This window comes from Rhinopithecus roxellana, chromosome 1 (assembly GCF_007565055.1).
Source record: "Rhinopithecus roxellana isolate Shanxi Qingling chromosome 1, ASM756505v1, whole genome shotgun sequence".
Lineage (NCBI taxonomy): Eukaryota > Metazoa > Chordata > Mammalia > Primates > Cercopithecidae > Rhinopithecus > Rhinopithecus roxellana.
In genome coordinates this window covers 90,446,627-90,467,506 of record NC_044549.1, presented here as the reverse complement: position 1 = coordinate 90,467,506, position 20,880 = coordinate 90,446,627, and the positions used below count along the sequence as shown (strand labels likewise).

Here is a 20,880-nt window from a genome sequence, read left to right as displayed (position 1 = left end):
ACAGATGCTTTAAATTCTCAGCCATATGAAGACAGCCTAGCTGGACAATCAGTTCTTGTTAAGAATCTGACCCCTAGGTCAGGAGATCAAGACCATCTTGGCTAACACAGTGAAACCCCGTCTCTACTAAAAATTACAAAAAACTAGCCGGGCGAGGTGGCGGGTGCCTGTAGTCCCAGCTACTCAGGAGGCTGAGGCCGGAGAATGGCGTGAACCCGGGAGGCGGAGCTTGCAGTGAGCTGAGATCTGGCCACTGCATTCCAGCCTGGGCGACAGAGCGAGACTCCGTCTCAAAAAAAAAAAAAAAAAAAGAATCTGACCCCTCAAATTCTACAGTCTTGATGGACCAGACCCTACTTAGTCATCTATAGTACCCCAACTGCCGTCCGCCTGCAGGATCCTCCCCACTGGGTTCACCATTCCAGAATAAAGCTGTGTCCATCGGAGAGCCAGCCTAATCTCTCCTCTTCCTCCTGGAAGTTGCAAGTACTCTCCCCTACTTCCCTTAAACTCATTTGCATTTCTGAAGAACAGTAATAACCCTTATGAGCCTAATACATCCCTTCATTCTATTAGGTCTATTCATCCTTACCCTACTTTTTACAACAGGGCTTTATGCAGTCACCCCCACTACTTGGACTGAGCCCCAAAAACTTGTCATCCCTACTATCTTCTATCTAGTCATACTCCTATTCCCCGTTCTCAACTACTCATAAATGCCCTACTCTTGTTCACACTGCCGGTTTACACTGTTACTTCAAGCCATCACAGCTGATATCTCCTGGTGCTATCCCCAAACCACCACTCTTAACTCCCTCTTAGAGTGGATAGATGATCTTTGCTGGCAGGGCACCCTCCAATACTTTCACCCTGATGAAGTTCTATTCTTTACTTTTATACTCACTCTTATTCTCATTCCCATTCTTATGCCACCCTCTACCTCTCCCCAGCTATCTCTGCCACTCTGTCAATCTTACTCTCTCCTAGCTGTTTCTAATCCCTCTTTAGCAAACAATTGCTGGCTTTGTATTTCCCTTTCTTCCTGCGCCTTTCTTCCCTCCTGCCTTACATACAGACTGGGCAACATCTTCTGTCTCCCTATACCTCCGAACTTCCTTTAATAGCCCTCACCTTTACCCTCCTGAAGAACTTCTTTACTTTCTAGACAGGTCCAGCAAGACCTCCCCAGACATTTCACATCAGCAAGCTGCCGCCCTCCTCCACACTTACTTAAAAAAACTTTCTCCTTATATCAACTCTACTTCCCTCATATTTGGACCCCTCACAACACAAACTACTATTCCTGTGGCCGCTCCTTTATGTATCTCTTGGCAAAGACCCACTGGAATTCCCCTCGGTAACCTTCTCATGTTCCTTCACTCTTCATCTCCAAAGCCCAACTACATACATCACTGAAACAATTGGGGACTTCCAGCTCCATATTACAGATAAGCCCTCTATCAATACTGGCAAACTTAAAAACACTAGAAGTAATTATTGCTTAGGAAGACACTTACCCTGTATTTCACTCCATCCTCGGCTACCTTCCTCTTGCTCGTCAGACTCTCCTCCCAGGCCCTCTTCTTGTTTACTTATACCCAGACCCGTAAATAACAGTGAAAGGTTGCTTGTATGCACTCAACATTTTCTCATACACCATGAAAATCGAACCTCCCCCTCTATGCAGTTACCCCATCAGTCCCCATTACAACCTCTGATGGCTGCCGCCCTAGCTGGATCTCTAAGAGTCTGGGTATAAGACATCTCTTTCAGTACTAAGGGAGGAGACCACCCCTCATATTGTCTTATGCCCAATTCCTGCCTCCAAAGGAAGAAAAAGTAAAAACTAAAAGGCAGAAATGTAATCCACAGGCAGAGAGCCCGGCGCCACACCCTAGGCCTGGTAATTAAAGATCAACCCCTGACCTAATGGGTTATGTTATCAGATTACAGACACTGTATAGAAAAGCACTGGGAAAATCCCTATCCTGTTTTGTTCCGATCTAATTACTGGCGGGTGCATACAGCCCCCAGTCATGTACCCCCTGCTTGCTCAATCGGTCACAACTCTCTCAGGCGCACCCCCTTAGAGCTGTGAGCCCTTAAAAGAGACAGGAATTGCTCACTCGGAGAGCTCAACTCTTGAGACAGGAGTCTTGCCGATGCCCCCAGGTGAATAAACCCCTTCCCTCTTTAACTCGGTGTCTGAGAGAGTTTTGTGTGTGGCTTGTCCTGCCACATTTCTTGGTTCCCCGACCAGGAAGCGAGGTGATTGGCAGATGGTTGAGACAGCTCCTTAGGCAGCTTAAGCCTGCCCTGTGGAACATCCCTGCAGGGGACCCTGACCAGCCCGACGTGGATCCTGAGAGCGCTCCCGGGTAGGCATTTGCCCCAGTGGGACGCCTCGCTAGAGCAGTGTGTGGCAGGCCCCTGTGGAGGATCAATGCAGTGGCTGAACACCAGGAAGGAACTGGCACTGGGAGTCTGGACATCTAAAACTTGGTAAGACTAGTCTTTGAAACTTGCCCACTCCGTTTGAGTGGAAGCGTGGCCTGATCATCCACGGCATGCCTTTTGGTTTTGGTTTTGGTTTTGACTTGGTTTGAATTGCTTGACAGGATTGGTCTTGGGAACTTGCCTACTCCATTTGAGTGGAAGCGTGGCCTGATCACCCATGGTGTGCCTGTACCTGCACTTAGGTTTTTGTTTTTCACTTGACTTGGATTGCTTGATACTTTGGTTTTAGTTTTGACCTTGCTTGGATTTCTGGATACTCTGATTTTGGTTTTGATTTTGGTTTGGCGCAAACTGCAAAAATGTGTTGTGTGCCCTTTTTACCCGTTCTTTGTTTTGTGGTGTGCGTGTGGTGTGAGCGTGGTGTTTTGTCTCGAAGAAGCATAGGTCAGGCACAAATAAGTCCACTCTACTAGGAACTATGTTGAAAAATTTCAAAAAAGAATTTAGGCCGGGCGCGGTGGCTCAAGCCTGTAATCCCAGCACTTTGGGAGGCCGAGACGGGCGGATCACGAGGTCAGGAGATCGAGACCATCCTGGCTAACATGGTGAAACCCCGTCTCTACTAAAAAAATACAAAAATCTAGCCGGGCGAGGTGGTGGGCGCCTGTAGTCCCAGCTACTCGGGAGGCTGAGGCAGGAGAATGGCGTAAACCCGGGAGGCGGAGCTTGCAGTGAGCTGAGATCCGGCCACTGCACTCCAGCCCGGGCGACAGAGCGAGACTCCGTCTCAAAAAAAAAAAAAAAAAAAAAAAAAAAAAAAAGAATTTAAAGGAGACTATGGAGTACTATGACATTAGGAAAACGTAACACTTTGTGTAAGATAGACTGGCCAGCATTAGAGGTAGGTTGGCCATTAGAAGGAAGCCTGGATAGGTCCCTTGTTTCAAAGGTATAGCACAAGGTAACCTGTAAGCCAGGGAACCCAGACCAGTTCCTGTACATAGATACTTGGTTACAGCTGATTTAAGAGCCCCCATCCCCAACACACAGTCGTTGAGAGAACAGCAGCATAAACGGCTGGCAGAGGCAAGGAAAGACCAGCAGAGAGAGAGAAAGGAAAGAGACAGAGAGGAAAAGAGGCAAAGAGAGAGAGGAAGAGATAGACAGGAAGAGGCAGACAAAGAGGGAGTCAAGGAGAGAGAGAGAGAAGGAGAGAGGCAGAGAGAGAGAAGAGACAGAGGCAAAAGGAAAGTCAGAGACAGACAAAGTCAAAGAGAGAAAGAGAGAGATATATATAAGTAGTTAAGGAAAAAAAAAAGTGTACCCTATTCCTTTAAAAGCCAAGGTAAATTTAAAACCTATAATTGATAATTGAAGGTATTCTCCTTAACCCTATAACACTCCAATACCACTTTGTTGTCAGTGTAAACAAGGGCGAATCCCGAAAGCACTGAGGCCTTCCTAGCAAAAATCCATAACCCAGTAACCCGTGGATGGCCCAAATGCATTCAATCTGTAGCACAACTGCTTTGGTAACAACAACAACAAAAAAAAGTAAAAAAAAAATAACTTTTAGAGGAAAGCTCATTGTGAGCACACCTCACCAGTTCAGAAGTATCCTGGGGAGGGGAAGGAAAAGAAAGGGGGAGCGTAATTTATATAAAAAGAGTATTATATAGTAAATTCTTGTCCTCAAATAAATTAACTGGTTGTTTAAAGAAAGAAATATTTGTAATAAGTCAGAAAGTTGAGGCATGTCGAAGAACTGTCTGTGAAAATCATGGAAGAGAAAAATGTTATAAAAAGGAATTTATGCAAAAAATGTAGTATAATTTAAAAGTAACTAGGCCTCGGGCCGGGCGCGGTGGCTCAAGCCCGTAATCCCAGCACTTCGGGAGGCCGAGACGGGCGGATCACGAGGTCAGGAGATTGAGACCATCCTGGCTAATACGGTGAAACCCTGTCTCTACTTAAAAATACAAAAAACTAGCCGGGCGACGAGGCGGGCGCCTGTAGTCCCAGCTACTCGGGAGGCTGAGGCAGGAGAATGGCGTAAACCCGGGAGGCGGAGCTTGCAGTGAGCTGAGATCCGGCCACTGCACTCCAGCCTGGGTGGCAGAGCAAGACTCCGTCTCAAAAAAAAAAAAAAAAAAAAAAAAAAAAAAAAAAACCAGTTTATGTGCAAGGTATATAAGAAAAGTAAAATATACCTTTGGTAAAAGAATTATAAGGAGGCATAAGAATGTACATTTTTACCTACATTAAAAAGTTTTTAAAAAATTATTGTTTTGAAGGTTTAAGTAAGTTTTAAAATGTTAATTGTAAAGAAAATTCTGTGTGTAAACATATTAGCTAAAGTTAGAGCAGTATCATCCAGTTTTAATGTGAATTGGACATTAAAGTAAAAGCATAACAGGTTTTTCTTAAAGCACCAACCTGCTCTTTAGCAAAAATTATAAAAGGTTAAAAAGAGTCTATAAAATCTTACCTTATGGTCAAACATTAAAAATTAGATAAATATGTCTACAAGGTTTTTTTTTTTTTTTTTTCCCCCGAGACGGAGTCTCGCTCTGTTGCCCAGGCTGGAGTGCAGTGGCCGGATCTCAGCTCACTGCAAGCTCCGCCTCCCGGGTTCACACCATTCTCCTGCCTCAGCCTCCCGAGTAGCTGGGACTACAGGCGCCTGTCACCTCGCCCGGCTAGTTTTTTGTAGCTTTTAGTAGAGACGGGGTTTCACCGTGTTAGCCAGGGTGGTCTCGATCTCCTGACCTCGTGATCCTCCTGCCTCGGCCTCCCAAAGTGCTGGGATTACAGGCTTGAGCCACCGCGCCCGGCAGGTTTTATTAAAATTAGGTTTAATATTAATAACACACTAATATAAAGATAAAATTTAGCTTAGCTGGTATAAAAATCATATGAGAAGTATTGTTAAATGTAAAATGGTATTTGGCTTTCTTTGGTTTAAAAACTAACAAAAATAGGTGCTACAGGAAATTTCTCAGTGAAAAGGCACTAAGGACTATAAATTCCACTGCCAAGGTCCCCACATTTAAAACAAAAGGTCAATTTCTTAAAAATTATATACTTGGTTTATCTTTCACTTTCCTTTCCCTCAAAAACTAAAAGTCTTTTAGCACATGTACCACCCCTAGAATTTCCGGTAAACCAGCACCAGCCTGAAGATCACGTTCTCATCAAAGAGTAGAAAGAAGAAAAACTCGAGCCAGCCTGGGAAGGACCTACCTTGTGCTGCTAACCACCAAGACTGATGTTTGTACAGCAAAAAAGGATGGACTTATCACACCCGAGTCAAGAAAGTGCCACCCCTTCCAGAGTCATGGGCCATAGTCCCGGGGAAAACCCTACCGAATTAAAGCTAAGAAAAATTTAACTCTTTTCATCTATTCTATTACTCTTTCTTCTTTCCTCGTTCTATTGCTGACCATCTAGTTATTAACATAACCAAATCAATTTCACCTCAAACTATTGCATTTAATGCTTGCCTTATTATACCATGTGAGGACTTGCCAAGTCAAAGACAGCTTTCTCCTTCAGAAAAGTACTTCTGTTCCTCCTGAGTCTCCTCAGACTGGGCATTAGTAAACTAGGACCATTTAATCTGGGGAGATTTCGATAAAGACCCTAGTGCCAATGCAGGATTCCTGCCCCCCAATATAGAGCTTTCATGCCACAGTTGGTCCAGCGTTCTGTGGGCCACTAAAGAGCAAGGATGGACTGCCCCAACCAGTTTTTGTAATTTCCTAAAACCATACATTCATTTTACTAGAGGATCATAGAAGTTAAAGACTTAAAACAAATGTTAGCAATTAATACACGACACCAAGATGCAAATGCCTGGTTAAAATGGATCAAATATTCCATCTGTACGTTAAACAAAAGCAATTGTTATGCTTATGCACATGGCAGGCCAGAGCCCCAGATTGTCCCCTTTCCACTAAGGTGGTCCTCTAGTTGACCAGGTGTAGACTGCATAGTAGTTCTTTTCCAGGATTCTACAGCCTGGAGTAATAAGTCGTGCCAAGCTCTCTCTGCTATATCCCAAAGTCCGGCACCCTGCAGATCAGCCCCCAAGGGCCATCCAGCCTCCGTCTCCCAACACTAAGTTCACTTCATGTCTCTCACGACAGGGAGGAAACTTAGCGTTCCTTGGAGACCTGAAAGAATGCAGTGAGCTTAAGAATTTTCAAGAGCTTATCAATCAGTCAGCCCTTGTTCATCCCTGAGCAGATGTGTGGTGGTATTGTGGTGGACCTTTACTGGGCACTCTGCCGAATAACTGGAGTGGCACTTGTACTTTAGTCCAATTGGCTATCCGTTTCACCCTGGCATTTCATCAACCAGAAGGAAAAATAAATAAGACATTGTAAAGCAAGAGAAGCCCCTTATAGGTCTTTTGACTCTCATGTCTATTTAGACGCAATTAGAGTCCCACAAGGAATACCAGATCAATTTAAAGCTTGAAATCAAATAGCTGCAGGATTTGAGTCAATATTTTGGTAGGTGACAGTTAATAAAAATGTAAATTAGATAAACTACATCTATTACAACCAACAGCAACAAGCTTTTCATGAATTAAAAGAAAAACTCATGTCGGCCCCAGCCCTGAGGCTACCTGACCTGACAAAACTCTTTTTTTTTTTTTTTTTGAGATGGAGTCTCACTCTGTCGCTGGGGCTGGAGTGCAGTGGCCGGATCTCAGCTCACTGCAAGCTCCGCCTCCTGGGTTCCCGCCATTCTCCTGCCTCAGCCTCCCGAGTAGCTGGGACTACAGGCGCCCGCCACCTGGCCCGGCTAGTTTTTTGTATTTTTTAGTAGAGACGGGGTTTCACCGTGTTAGCCAGGATGGTCTCGATCTCCTGACCTCGTGATCCGCCCGTCTCGGCCTCCCAAAGTGCTGGGATTACAGGCTTGAGCCACCGTGCCCGGCCGACCTGACAAAACTCTTTACAGTCTATGTGTCAGAAAGAGAAAAAAATGGCAGTTGGAGTTTTAACCCAGGCTGTGGGGCCCTGGCCAAGGTCAGTAGCCTGTCTTTCAAAACAACTAGACAGGGTTTCCAAAGGCTGGCCCCCAGGTCTACAGGCCCTAGCAGCAACAGCCCTGTTATCACAAGAAGCAGATAAACTAACCCTTAAGCAAAACCTGAATATAAAGGCCCCCCATGCTGTGGTAACTTTAATGACTACCAAAGGACATCATTAGTTAACAAATGCTAGATTAACCAAGTACCAAAGCTTGCTATGTGAAAATCCCCACATAACCATTAAAGTTTGCAACACCCTAAACCCTACCACCTTGCTCCCGGTATCAGAGAGCCCAGTTGAACATAACTGTGTAGAGGTGTTGGACTCAGTTTATTCTAGCAGGCCCAACCTCCGAGACCATCCTTAAACATCAGTAGACTGTGAGCTGTACGTGGACGGGAGCAGCTTCGCCAACCCCTGCAAAGTGACTCTGAAGATGACGACAAGCCCTGCTCCAGTCACACCTGGAAGCTGACTGGTCCACACACTGCCGAAGCATGAGGAAACTCATCGCAGGACTCATTTTCCTTAAAATTTGGACTTTTACAGTAAGGACTTCAACTGACCTTCCTCAGACTGAGGACTGTTCCCAGTGTACACATCAAGTCACTGAGGTACGACAAAAGGTTGCTATGGTCCTATTATTTTGTGGTTATTATAAGTGTACTGGAACTCTAAAAAGAACTTGTTTGTATAATGTTATTCTATACAAGATATGTAGCCCAGGAAATGACCAACCTGATGTGTGTTATGACCCATCTGAGCCTCCCATGACCACAGTTTTTTTTTTTTTTTTTTGAGACGGAGTCTCGCTCTGTCGCCCGGGCTGGAGTGCAGTGGCCGGATCTCAGCTCACTGCAAGCTCCGCCTCCCGGGTTTACGCCATTTTCCTGCCTCAGCCTCCCGAGTAGCTGGGACTACAGGCGCCCGCCACTATGCCCGGCTAGTTTTTTTTTGCATTTTTTTAGTAGAGACGGAGTTTCACCGTGTTAGCCAGGATGGTCTCAATCTCCTGACCTCGTGATCCACCCGCCTCGGCCTCCCAAAGTGCTGGGATTACAGGCTTGAGCCACCGTGCCCAGCTACTACAGTTTTTAAAATAAGACTAAGGACTGGTAGGGGCTCATAAACAACAGGAGTAAAGTCTTAGCCAAAGCAGAAGAAAAAAAGGTGCCCAAACAAGTCACCTTAAAATTTGATGCCTGTGCTGTCATTAATAGTAATAAGTTAGGAATAAGGTGTGGTTCTCTTAATTGGAAAAGAGGCTATATGGCAGAAAATAAGTACATTTGTCATAAATTAGGACTGTATAGAAATAAATATAAATACTGGTCTTGTGTCATTTAGGCCACCTGGATTAAAAAAAAAATGAAAAGGATCAAGTCCACCTTCAGAAAGAAAAAAATGGCCCTTCCTGTACCAAAGGACAATATAACCCCTCAGAGCTAGTAATAACCAACCCCCTTGATCCTCGCTGGTAAAAAGAGGAGCGTGTGACCTTAGGAATCGACAGGGCAGGACTGGATCCTCAAGTAAATATCTTGGTTCGAGGAGAAGTTTACAAACACTCTCCTGAGCCAGTGTTTCAAACCTTCTATGATGAACTAAATGTGCCAGTACCAGAAATTCAAGGAAAAATAAGAAATTTGTTTTTGCAATTAGCTGAGCACGTAGCCCAGTCTCTCAATGTCACTTTATGTTATGTATGTGGAGGAACTGTAATGGGAGATCAATGGCCGTGGGAAACCCGAGAATTAGTACCTACAGACCCAGTTCCTGATGAATTCCCAGCTCAAAAGACTCACCCTGATAATTTCTGGGTCCTAAAACCTCAATTATTGGACAAATTGCATAGCTAGAGAAGGAAAAGAATTCACCCACCCTGTAGGATGACTTAGTTGTCTGAGACAGAAACTGTATAATAGTACCACAAAAACAGTCACTTAGTGGAGTTCAGATCACACACAGAGAAATTCATTTAGTAAATTTCCAAAGTTGCAAACCGTGTGGACCCACCCAGAGTCCCACCAGGACTGGTCAGCTCCCACTGGATTATACTGGATATGTAGGTGTAGAGTTTACGCCAAATTACCTGACCAGTAGGCAGGTAGTTGTGTTATTGGCATTATTAAACCATCTTTCTTCCTACTGCCCATAAAAACAGGCGAACTCCTGGGCTTCCCTGTCTATGCTTCCCGTGAAAAGAGAAGCATAGTTATAGGAAATTGGAAAAATGATAAATGGCCCCTGAGAGAATCATACAATATTATAGGCTGGCTACTTAGGCACAAGATGGCTCATGTGGATACTGGACCCCCATTTACATGATCAACCAAATCATACGGTTACAAGTTGTCTTAAAAATAACCACTAATAAAACCAGCAGAGCCTTGACTATTCTAGCCTGGCAAGAAACTCAGATGAGAAATACTATCTATCAAAATAGATTAGCTCTCAACTACTTGCTAGCACCTAAAGGAGAAGTCTGTAAGAAATTTAACCTTACTAATTGCTGCCTACACATAGATAATCAAGAGCAAGTAGTTGAAGACATAGTTAGAGATATGACAAAACTGGCACATGTGCCTCTGCAAGTGTGGTATAGATTTAATTCTGGGGCCATGTTTAGAAAATGTTTCCCAGCGCTAGGAGGATTTAAAACTCTTATAATAAGAGTTATAACAGTAATAGGAACCTGCTTACTGCTCCCTTGTTTGCTACCTGTACTTCTTCAAATGATAAAAAGCTTCATCGCTACCTTAGTTCACCAAAACGCTTCAGCACAAGTGTACTATATGAATCACTATCAATCTGTCTTGCAAGAAGACATAGGTAGTAAAAATAAGTGAGAACTCCCACTATTAAGAGTCTCAAAGGGGGGGAATAAGGGAGGAGACCACCCCTCATATTGTCTTATGCCCAATTTCTGCCTCCAAATAAAGAAAAAGTAAAAACTAAAAGGCAGAAATGAAATCCACAAGCAGACATCCCAGCACCACACCCTGGGCCTGGTAGTTAAAGACTGACCCTTGACCTAATCCGTTATGTTATCGATAGATTACAGACATTGTATAGAAAAGTACTGTGAAAATTCCTATCCTGTTTTGTTCCGATCTAATTACCGGTGCGTGCAGCCCCCAGTCACGTACCCCCTGCTTACTCAATCGATCATGACCCTCTCATGTGCACCCCTTTAGAGTTGTGACCCCTTAAAAGGGACAGGAATTGCTCACTCGGAAAACTCGGCTCTTGAGACAGGAGTCTTGCTAATGCCCCTGGCCGAATAAACCCCTTCCTTCTTTAACTTGGTGTGTGAGGAGTTTTGTCTATGGCTTGTCCTGCTACAGTACTCTGTCTCATCTTTTTACTTTGCATTTCCAGTTTGCCTTGCACAAGGTCTCTTCTTCCTCTGTGGCTCCTCCACCTACATGTGTCTACCTGCTAATTGGACAGGCATATGCACACTAGTTTTCCTTACTCCAAAATTCAATTTGCAAATGGGACCAAAGAGCTTCCTATTCCCCTCATGACACGGACATGACAAAAAAGAGTCATTCCACTAATTCCCTTGCTTGTCGGTTTAGGACTTTCTGCCTCCACTATTGCTCTTGGTACTGGAATAGCAGGCATTTCAACCCCTGTCACGACCTTCTGTAGCCTTTCTAATGACTTCTCTGCTAGCATGACAGACGTATCACAAACTTTATCATTCCTTTAGGCCCAAATTGACTCTTTAGCTGCAGTTGTCCTCCAAAACCACCAAGGCCTTGAGTTACTCACTGCTAAAAAAGGAGGACTCTGTATATTTTATTTTATTTTTTGAGATGGAGTCTCGCACTGTCCCCCAGGTCGGACTGCAGTGGCACCATTTCAGCTCACTGCAAGCTCCGCCTCCTGGGTTCACGCTATTTTCCTGCAGCAGTCTCCCAAGTAGCTGGGACTACAGGCGCCCACCACCACCACCGGCTAATTTTTTGTATTTTTAGTAGAGATGGGGTTTCACCGTGTTAGCCAGGATAGTCTCGATCTCCTGACTTTGTGATCTGCCCTCCTCGGCTCCCCAAAGTGCTGGGATTACAGGCATGAGCCACCGCGCCCGGCCAAGACACGTTTTCTGAACAGATCAAATTCGTCTGCAAGGGGGCTCTCCCTAAAAGCACAGGCCCGCAATGCCGTATTTCCTCCCTGGGCGGAGGAAAAGCCCGCGTCTTCAGGCTCTGAGTCCCGCCTCGTCACCATTCCGATTGACACTCACGTTGACCAATCAGCGCGCTGGCAGGAGCGTGGCGCTGCCCCTCTGAAGGTACATGCGCGCTGTACTGGCTCGGGAGATGGACTGCCGCCGTGTTTTGGGTCGGGTCTGGAGTGGCTGGCGGCGGGGCCTGGCTGTAAGCACAGCGCCCGAGGACGCAGGCTTTGGCATCGAAGCCCGGTGATTAAGTACCCCCTCCCTCATGCGGGACGGAGGCTAGGGCAGGGGGAAGGCACGTGGGGGATCTGGATCAGGTAGATGTTACCCGAAAACAGCCCCTGGGCCTCTCTCAGCCTGGTTGCCCTCGACAGTAGAATGGGACCGGTGGTACCTGAATTTTCGAGGTCAGCCCAGACATTGTGAGGCATTTGTCAGAGGCCGCAGGATTTGGGAAGAGGCGTCTGGAGATAGGAATGGGCGGCACCTCGGGACGGAATGACTCCCATTGCTTCTCCCTCGTTGTCCAGGCATCAGAGGCAACCCCGCGGTTCCCGCCTACGGTCGGGGCCCCTCGGGGACCAGCCCTTCCCGGGGCTGCTGCCAAAAAACCTCAGTCGGGAGGAGTTGGTTGATGCGCTGCGGGCAGCCGTGGTGGACCGGAAAGGTGAGGGGTGAGAGGCACGGCCGCACAGGGATCGGGAGGGGACTGCCGCGGAGTGCGGCTGGGCTCTCCATTGAAGCCACGGGATCAGCCCTGCTTCTGCCTCCCACCAGCAGCATGAGCTGGGACGAGCCACCTAATTTGCACCCCTCCCCGCTTTTAACCTTACTGCCATGATACAATAGGGTTAAGAGTGGGGAGAGGATGCAAATAACTACCAAGCCTTGCACATAGCCGGCGCTCAGTTAACGGGAGTTGCTATACTAGATTATTGTTTATTGGCCGCGGTGGCTCAAGCCTGTAATCCCAGCACTTTAGGAGGCTGACGCGGGCGGATCACCTGAGGTCAGGAGTTCGAGACTAGCCTGGCCAACGTGGTGAAACCCCGTCTCTACTAAAAATACAAAAATTAGCCAGGTGTGGTGGCGTCCGCCTGTAATCCCAGCTACTGGGGAGGCTGAGGCAGGAGAGTCACTTGAACCCGGATAGCGGAGGTTGCAGTGAGCCGAGGTCGTGCTACTGCGTTCCAGCCTGGGGCAACAGAGCAAGACTCAGTCTAAAAAAACGACAACAAATTATTGTTTATTGATAGACAAAACGCAGGCTTTGAGTCAGACATATCTAGGCTCTGTGATCAGCTTGCTGTGTAGCTTTAGGAAAATAACTGAATTTCTCTGAACCCCACTCTCCATTCAGTGATTTATTTCTTTTCTCAACTATTTCTTAAACATATGCTGTGTTCCAGGCACTGTTCTAGGCAGGCTATACAGTGCTGAAAAAGATAGATATGGTTTCCGCTCTCAAGGGAGAAATGGATTTCTCTCTAACGGGAGAAATGGATGTCAGAAAATAAATGAACAAGTTACTAGTGATAAGTGCTATGCATAAACTAAAACAGGATGTTCTGATGGTGAGGAACTGTAGGAAGAGGGCAGACATTGGATTGGAGATTCAGACTTCTCTGTGATGTGACATTTGAGCCAAGGTGATAGGGAGCCAGACCTGGGAAATTTGGGGACAGAGGAAACAGTAAGTGCCAAGGCTCTGAGGTGGCAGAGGAACAGAAAGCAGTTCAGTTTGGTGTGCGGTAGATAAGTCACGTCTGAGAGTCATGATGGGGCCATGTGCTAAGATGTGTGAGAAAGTGCCCTGGAAATTCTTAAGTGCTGCATAAAGGGTTACTGTTGCTTTTGCTGATGTTCATGTGATGTATGTTTCAGGACCTCTAGTGACGTTGAACAAGCCACAGGGTCTACCAGTGACAGGTACAGGCTGGGTATGTGGGAAGGGAATGCAGCAGAAGGGGGTTTGTATCTGGGGAGGGAAAAGTGAAGGCGTGAAGCTTTGGCCTCTTGTAATTTTTCTTTCTTACTTTCCAGGAAAATCAGGAGAACTGACGTTGTTGTCAGTGCTGCCAGAGCTGAGCCAGTCCCTGGGGCTCGGGGAGCAGGAGCTTCAGGTTGTCCGAGCATCTGGGAAGTAAGTGGTAGGGGTGACAGGAAGCTAGGAGTACAGGCATCCATCTATGGTGGGGAAACAGCTGCTTGGGGATATGCTGACACATTTTCCATAGGAAGGTTTGAGATCGTAGAGGTGGATACAAATACAGTGAAGAGGAGGAAGCCAATGACTCTGGGTTCAAATCCTCAAGTACAAATGGTGTGATACCAGGCAAAGCATGACACCTCCCTGACGCTGGGCACAGTGACTCACACCTGTAATCCCAGCACTTTAGGAGGCCAAGGCAGGAGGATCACTTGAGCCCAGGAGTTCGAGACCAGCCTGGGCAAAATAGACCCCATCTCTGGAAAAACAACAACAACAAAACCTTCCCTGAGGCTGGCCGTGGTAGCTTATGCCTGTAATTGCTAGGACTCTGGGAGGCCGAGGTGGGAGGATTGCTTGAGTCCAGCAGTTCAAGACCAGCCTAGGCAACATGGCAAACCCCTATCTTTACTTAAAAAAACAAAACAAAAGAAACACACACACACACACACATGCTGGGCATAGTAGCACATGCCTGTAGTCCCAGCTGCTCGGGTGGCTGAGATGGGAGAATCACTTGAGCTCAGAAGATGGCAGCTGTAAGAAGCTGAGATCCTGCCACTGTACTCCAGCCTAAACAACCTGAGTGAGACCCTGTCTCAAAAAAACAAAACAAAACAAAACCCTCCCTGAGCCTCAGTTCCCCTAATGGTAAAATAGAGAAAATAATACCTATGCTTAGTGTGCAGTCATTTCTCCATGACTGTACTCATGGCAGGCATTGCTAGTCGATCCATGATACTCTTTCCTCTAACTGCCATCAATTAAAGATGGTGCTTGAGATTAAATATTTCTGCAGTTCCACAAACTCATGAGCTTTTTTGTGGGGAACTTATTTAAGAGCTACTATGTACAGAATTTCTAGTAGAGTTCTGGCACATGGTAGACAATCCTTACGACATTTGGCTCTGAGCTCCCTGGGGGCTGGGGCAAAATGAGAAACACATTAAGCTACAAAGTCTTGATATCAAAGAAGGGGAAACCTTACTTCTTTCTCAGGAGGTGGTCTAGGTTATAGTCCTGGTGTTAGTGTTTGGCCTGAAGCAGGTCAGTGTTCCTTCCTAAGAGTCTCCTTTTTAGTGGGCGAGTTCAAGGGACTTTAACTTGTGTGATTTGTCTCCTTATTCCAGGGAAAGCTCTGGGCTTGTACTCCTCTCCAGCTGTCCCCAGACGGCTAGTCGCCTCCAGAAGTTCTTCATCCATTCACAGAGAGCCCAGAGGCCCACAGCTACCTACTGGTGAGAGGTGCTGGGAGGTTCCTAAGGTGGTGGGGAGGTCCCAGCAAGCCACTGTGTGACCTCCTGCTGCCCCTTCCTCAGTGCTGTCACTAATGGGATCCCAACTGCTTCAGAGGGGAAGATCCAGGCCGCCCTGAAACTGGAACACATTGATGGGGTCAATCTTGTGAGTCCCGGTCTGGGCAGGGAAGAGGAGGGATGCTTCTAGATATAGTACCCCTACAGAGAGGAGTCAGGGGTATGGATTTGGGAAGGCTGGCTCTCCTGTCCCCTAAAACAGGCAAGTGACCACTGCCTATACTGTGGCCCTGCCCAGAGTCTGTTGGGAGCAGGGAGGGTCTGGGTATAGCTCTCAGGCCTGAGTAAGGCTTGTTCACTCTTGACCGGCACCACAGACAGTTCCAGTGAAGGCCCCGTCCCGAAAGGACATCCTGGAAGGTGTCAAGAAGACTCTCAGTCACTTTCGTGTGGTAGCCACAGGCTCTGGCTGTGCCCTGGTCCAGCTGCAGCCACTGACAGGTAGGTCTGGCACCCCAGCCAGCCTTTAAAACTGCACTTGATTTGAGAGACTGAGGTGGGTGGATCACGAGGTCAGGAGTTCAAGACCAGTCTTGCAGGGATGGCGAAACCCTGTTTCAACTAAAAACTATAAAAATTAGCCAAGCATGGCCGGGTGCGGTGGCTCACGCCTGTAATCCCAGCACTTTGGGAGGCCAAGGTGGGCGGATCATGAGGTCAGGAGATCGAGAACATCCTGGCTAACGCGGTGAAACCCCGTCTCTACTAAAAATACAAAAAATTAGCCGGGTGTGGTGGCGGGCGCCTGTAGTCCCAGCTACTCGGGAGTTTGAGGCAGGAGAATGGCATGAACCCAGGAGGTGGAGTTTGCAGTGAGCTGATATCGCGCCACTGCACTCCAGCCTGGGTGACAGAGCGAGACTCTGTCTCAAAAAATAAAAAATAAAAAATTAGCCGGGCACAGTGGCAGGCACCTGTAATCCCAGCTACTCAGGAGGCTGAGGCAGGAGAATCGCTTGAACCCAGGAGGCAGGAGTTGCAGTGAGGCAAGATCACACCACTGTACTCCAGCCTGGACGACAGACTTCGTCTAAAAAAAAAAAAACTGCACTTGAGCCGGGCACAGTGGTTCACACCTGTAATCCCAGCACTTTGGGAGGCCAAGGCGGATGGGTCACTTGAGGTCAGGAGTTCAAAACCAGTCTGGCTAACATGGTGAAACCCTGTCTCTACTAAAAATACAAAAATTACCTGGGGTTGGTGGCATGCACCTGTAATCCTAGCTACTTGGGAGGCTGAGGTGGGATAATCGGTTGAACCTGGGAGACTGAGGTTGCAGTGAGCAAAGATTGCACCATTGCACTCCAGCCTGAGAGACAGAGTGAGACTCCGTCTCAAAAAAAAACAAACAAAAAACCCCAAAACTGCACTTGGCTCAAGGGGGCAAGGGGCTGGGGAGATGGTGGTATCAACAGCAGCCTGGGAAGCATTTGATGGCCCCCAGAGGTGTATGGGACCAGGCCCAGCTAGAGGAGGCAGCTTCAGGCTAGCACCCCAGCAGGAAAAAACAGTCCTTATGCCTGGTGGCTTCAGCAATTAAATCAGGGTTGCATCTCATCATGAGTGGATCCCACAACCAGGCAGATTGATAGCTGTGGTCGTCCTGACGTGTTGTGTGTCTCTCTCTGGATGCAGGGGCCATAGTACCGACCTCACTGAAACATATGATCTGAGAAAGGGGGTGGTGTTTCCCCAAAGGAAAGGGGGAGGGGTGAGACTGGGTGGGACAGAACGAGCAGCTGCCCACTGTCTCTCTGGGCTCTCCTGTTGCCCAGTGTTTTCCAGTCAACTACAGGTACACATGGTACTACAGCTCTGCCCTGTGCTTGGGGACCACACATACTCTGCCCGTGTGGGCACTGTCCTGGGCCAGCGATTTCTGCTGCCAGCTGAGAGCACCAAGCCCCAAAGACAGGTACTCCAGCCCACCTGCTTGCTGCTTTCTGAGGGGTGGAGGGAGAGGTGAGCATGGGCAGCATCTCAAGACCTTATCTTTGCAGCTTGGGACTACTGGGAGGCAGCCCTTTTGGCTCCCAAGGCTGTATCTGTACCCACATCTTGGTGTGTGGCCTTGGGCAAGTAATAGTCTCTTGGGCTTCATTCTGTCCGTGTGTTCAATAAGGGAGTTGATGTGGCTGATTTCTAAAACCCTCTTAAGTCTGCCATTCTTTGAGTCTGGTACAAAGGGTCAAAGGCATGCGTGTATTAGGACACCAGATGCCTCTACCTGCTCTAACAGAGTAAGCCCAGACTACCAGAGTCTTAACACACGAACTGTGCCCTCATGTTAAGGTCAAATAACGGGAGTGGACTCTGCTCCAAGCAGTAAGTATTCAGGGACCCAGGCTGTTGCTATCCAGCCAGATGAGGCAGACAGTGTAGGTTCAAGTGGGTAAGGTTTTTCTGGGCCAGGTGTGGGAGTGGCATACATACTGCCACCTACATTCACTTGGCTAGAGCTCACTCACGTCTCACCAAGCTGTGAGAGGGCTGGGAAATGGAGTTGAGGCGTGTGCCTAGGAGGAAACTGATTGGGTGACCCCCTAGCCAGTCTCTGCTGCAGGGTGAGTGCCTGTGTGAATGTGTACATCTGTGTATAAAGAAAAAGTGATTGGCTGGGCGCGGTGGCTCAAACCTGTAATCCCAGCACTTTGGGAGGCCGAGACGGGCGGATCACGAGGTCAGAAGATCGAGACCATCCTGGCTAACACGGTGAAACCCCGTCTCTACTAAAAAAATACAAAAAAAAAAGCTAGCTGGGTGAGGTGGCGGCGCCTGTAGTCCCAGCTACTCGGGAGGCTGAGGCAGGAGAATGGCGTAGACCCGGGAGGCGGAGCTTGCAGTGAGCTGAGATCCGGCCACTGCACTCCAGCCTGGGCGACAGAGCGAGACTCCGTCTCAAAAAAAAAAAAAAAAAAAAAAAAAGAAGAAGTGATTAACAGCAGCAGAACAGTGGGGAATAGAGGAAGCGCCCACCTTACTCCCATTTCCCTTAGAAGTGGGTACTCAGCTGCTTGGAAAATGTGGGGCTCAACATAACGTACCTCTCCGCTCCAGGCCCTGGATGAAGCCCTCCTCAGACGCCTCCACCTGACCCCCTCCCAGGCTGCCCAGCTGCCCTTGCACCTCCACCTACATCGGCTCCTCCTCCCAGGCACCAGGGCCAGGGATACCCCCATTGAGCTCCTGGCACCACTGCCCCCTTATTTCTCCAGGACCCTACAGTGCCTGGGGCTCCACTTACATTAGCCCTCCCTCTGTTCCTGACCCCCTCAAACACACTGGACAGTGAGGGTGGGGGCTCTGCAGTCGGACAAACCTAAGATCACATCCTGGACAGGCCACTTGCTTGCTGTGTGGCATTGAGCAAGTAAGTTTACCTCTCTGGACTTGTGATAATAAAAGTTCCTACCTCATGTTATGGTTTTGAGGATTTGCTAAGAAAGTAAATGTTTATTACAGATCTTGCTTTCTGCTGAGTTGACTATGTAGTCTTTTTATTTGGTGGTTTCCATCCTGATCCTGGCTGGGAGATGTTAGATTTTTGTGTGTTTGTGTGGTAAAATACATATAAAAGTTACCATCTTGGCCAGGGGCAGTGGATCACTTGAGCCAAGAGTTCAAGACCAGCTTGGGCAACATGGAGAAACCCTCTCTACTAAAAATAGAAAAATTAGCTGGTTGTGGTAGCACATGCCTGTAGTCCCAGCTACTTGGGAGGCTGAGGTGGGAGGATCACCTGAGCCAGGGATGCAGAAGTTGCAGTGAGCTGAGATCGCACCATGCCACTCCACTCCATCCTGGGCCACAGAGTAAGACCCTGTCTCAAAATAAAATTTACCATTTTAGCCATTTTAAGTGTACAGTTCTGTGGCATCAAGTATACTCACATTGTTGTGCAACCAGCACCACCATCTCCAGAACTTTTTTATCTTATAAAACTGAAACTTTGGCCAGGCACAGTGGCTCATGCCTGTAATCCCAGCACTTTGGGAGGCCAAGGTGGGTGGATCACAAGGTCAGGAGATCGAGACCATCCTGGCTAACACAGTGAAACCTCATCTCTACTAAAAATATAAAATTAGCGAGGCACACTGGCAGGTGCCTGTAATTGAAGCTACTAGGGAGGCTGAGGCACGAGAATCACTTGAACCCGGGAGGTGCAGTGACCACGAGATGGCACCACTGCACTCCAGCCTGGGTGATAGAGTGAGACTGCGTCTCAGGGCTGGGAGCTGTGGCTCATGCCTGTAATCCCAACACTTTGACAGGTGAATCACCTGAGGTTGGGAGTTCGAAACCAGCCTGGCCAACATGGTGAAACCCTGTCTCTACTAAAAATACAAAAATTAGCTGGATGTGGTGGCAGGTGCCTGTAATCCCAGCTACTTGGGAGGCTGAGGCAGGAGAGTCACTTGAACCCAGGAGGCAGAGGTTGCAGTGAGCTGAGATCACATGACTTCACTCCAACCTGGGCGACAGAATAGACTCCGTCTCAAAAAAAAAAAAAAAACCTTTCTCCCCATTAAACACTAATCCCCATCCCCCCAGCCCCTGTTAGCCACATTCTGCTTCTGCCTCTATGAAGCTATTCTAGGAAGCTCATCAGTGGAGATGTTAGATCTTTTTCTTTAAAAAATTGTGAAATATAGCAAACATCAAAGCGTACCTAAAACATGTCTATGATTTTTTTTTTTCCTGATATAGTGTCTCTCTCTGTCACCCAGGCTGGAGTGCAGTGGTGCAATCTTGGCTCACTGCAAGCTCTGCCTCCTGGTTTCACGCCATTCTCCTGCCTCAGCCTCCCGAGTGGCTGGGACTACAGGCGCCCGCCACCACTCCTGGCTAATTTTTTTTATTTTTAGTAGAGACGAGGTTTCACTGTGTTAGCCAGGATGGTCTCGATCTCCTGACCTTGTGATCCACCCACCTTGGCCTCCCAAAGTGCTGGGATTACAGGCATGAGCCACTGTGCCTGGCCATTTCTATGATTTAAAATAATACCATCACGGGGTGTGGTGGCTCGTGCCTGTAATCCCAGCACTTTGGGAGGCCAAGATGGGAGGATCACTTGAGCCCAGCAATTCAAGACCAGCTTGGGCAACATGGTAAAATCCTGTCTCGGCCGGGCGCAGTGGGTCACGCCTGTAATCCTAGCACTTTGGGAGGCTGAGGCGGGCAGATCACCTGAGGTCAAGAGTTTGAGACCAGCCTGGCCAACAAGGTGAAACCCTGTCTCTAGTAAAAATACAAAAATTAGCCAGGCGTGGTGGCCTGCACCTGTAATCCCAGCTACTTGGGAGGCTGAGGCAGAAGAAATGCTTGAGATCGTGCCATTACACTCCAGCCTGGGTGACAAGAGCGAGACTTCATTTCAAAATAAAAAAATAAAGAAAGAAACCCTGTCTCTACAAAAAATTAGACGTGGTGGTGCACACCTGTAGTCCCAGCTATCCAGGAGGCTGAGGTGGGAGGATCACCTGAGCCCAGGAGGTTGAAGCTGCAGTGAGCCGTGATCTGCACTCAGCCTAGGCAACAGAGTGAGACCTTGTCTCAAAAGAAAACAACAGGCCAGGCATGGTGGCTCACGCCTGTAATCCCAGCACTTTGGGAGGCTGAGGCAGGCAGATCACTGGAGGTCAGGAGTCTGAGACCAGCCTGGCC

The 20,880-nt window shown here is 47.8% G+C and overlaps 1 protein-coding gene across 3 annotated transcripts; it reads left to right on the top strand.

The window, feature by feature from the left end:
- Nucleotides 1-11,764: 11,764 nt before the first annotated feature.
- Nucleotides 11,765-18,637, top strand: RPUSD3 (RNA pseudouridine synthase D3). 3 transcript variants are annotated; one of them, XM_010369406.2, is made up of 9 exons: nucleotides 11,765-11,934; nucleotides 12,222-12,358; nucleotides 13,576-13,620; nucleotides 13,735-13,834; nucleotides 15,031-15,138; nucleotides 15,220-15,304; nucleotides 15,534-15,657; nucleotides 16,992-17,131; nucleotides 18,274-18,632. In XM_010369406.2, the coding sequence occupies exons 1-9, from the start codon at nucleotides 11,810-11,812 to the stop codon at nucleotides 18,463-18,465; spliced, it is 1,056 nt and encodes a 351-aa protein (XP_010367708.1). In that variant the 5' UTR covers nucleotides 11,765-11,809; the 3' UTR covers nucleotides 18,466-18,632. The 3 variants fall into 3 exon arrangements, with proteins under 3 accessions (XP_010367708.1, XP_030783486.1, XP_030783489.1); XM_030927626.1 differs by lacking the exon at nucleotides 16,992-17,131 and having other exon boundaries at nucleotides 18,274-18,637; XM_030927629.1 differs by lacking the exon at nucleotides 18,274-18,632 and having other exon boundaries at nucleotides 11,810-11,934; nucleotides 15,506-15,657; nucleotides 16,992-17,109.
- Nucleotides 18,638-20,880: the final 2,243 nt, after the last annotated feature.

Excerpts from the sequence above, each read along its gene's own strand:
- RPUSD3 (XM_010369406.2), top strand. The coding sequence starts at position 11,810 with ATGCGCGCTGTACTGGCTCGGGAGATGGACTGCCGCCGTGTTTTGGGT. Across the intron at positions 15,658-16,991 it reads CCAGCTGCAGCCACTGACAG|TGTTTTCCAGTCAACTACAG; the intron begins GTAGGTCTGGCA and ends CCTGTTGCCCAG. Across the intron at positions 17,132-18,273 it reads GCACCAAGCCCCAAAGACAG|GCCCTGGATGAAGCCCTCCT; the intron begins GTACTCCAGCCC and ends TCTCCGCTCCAG.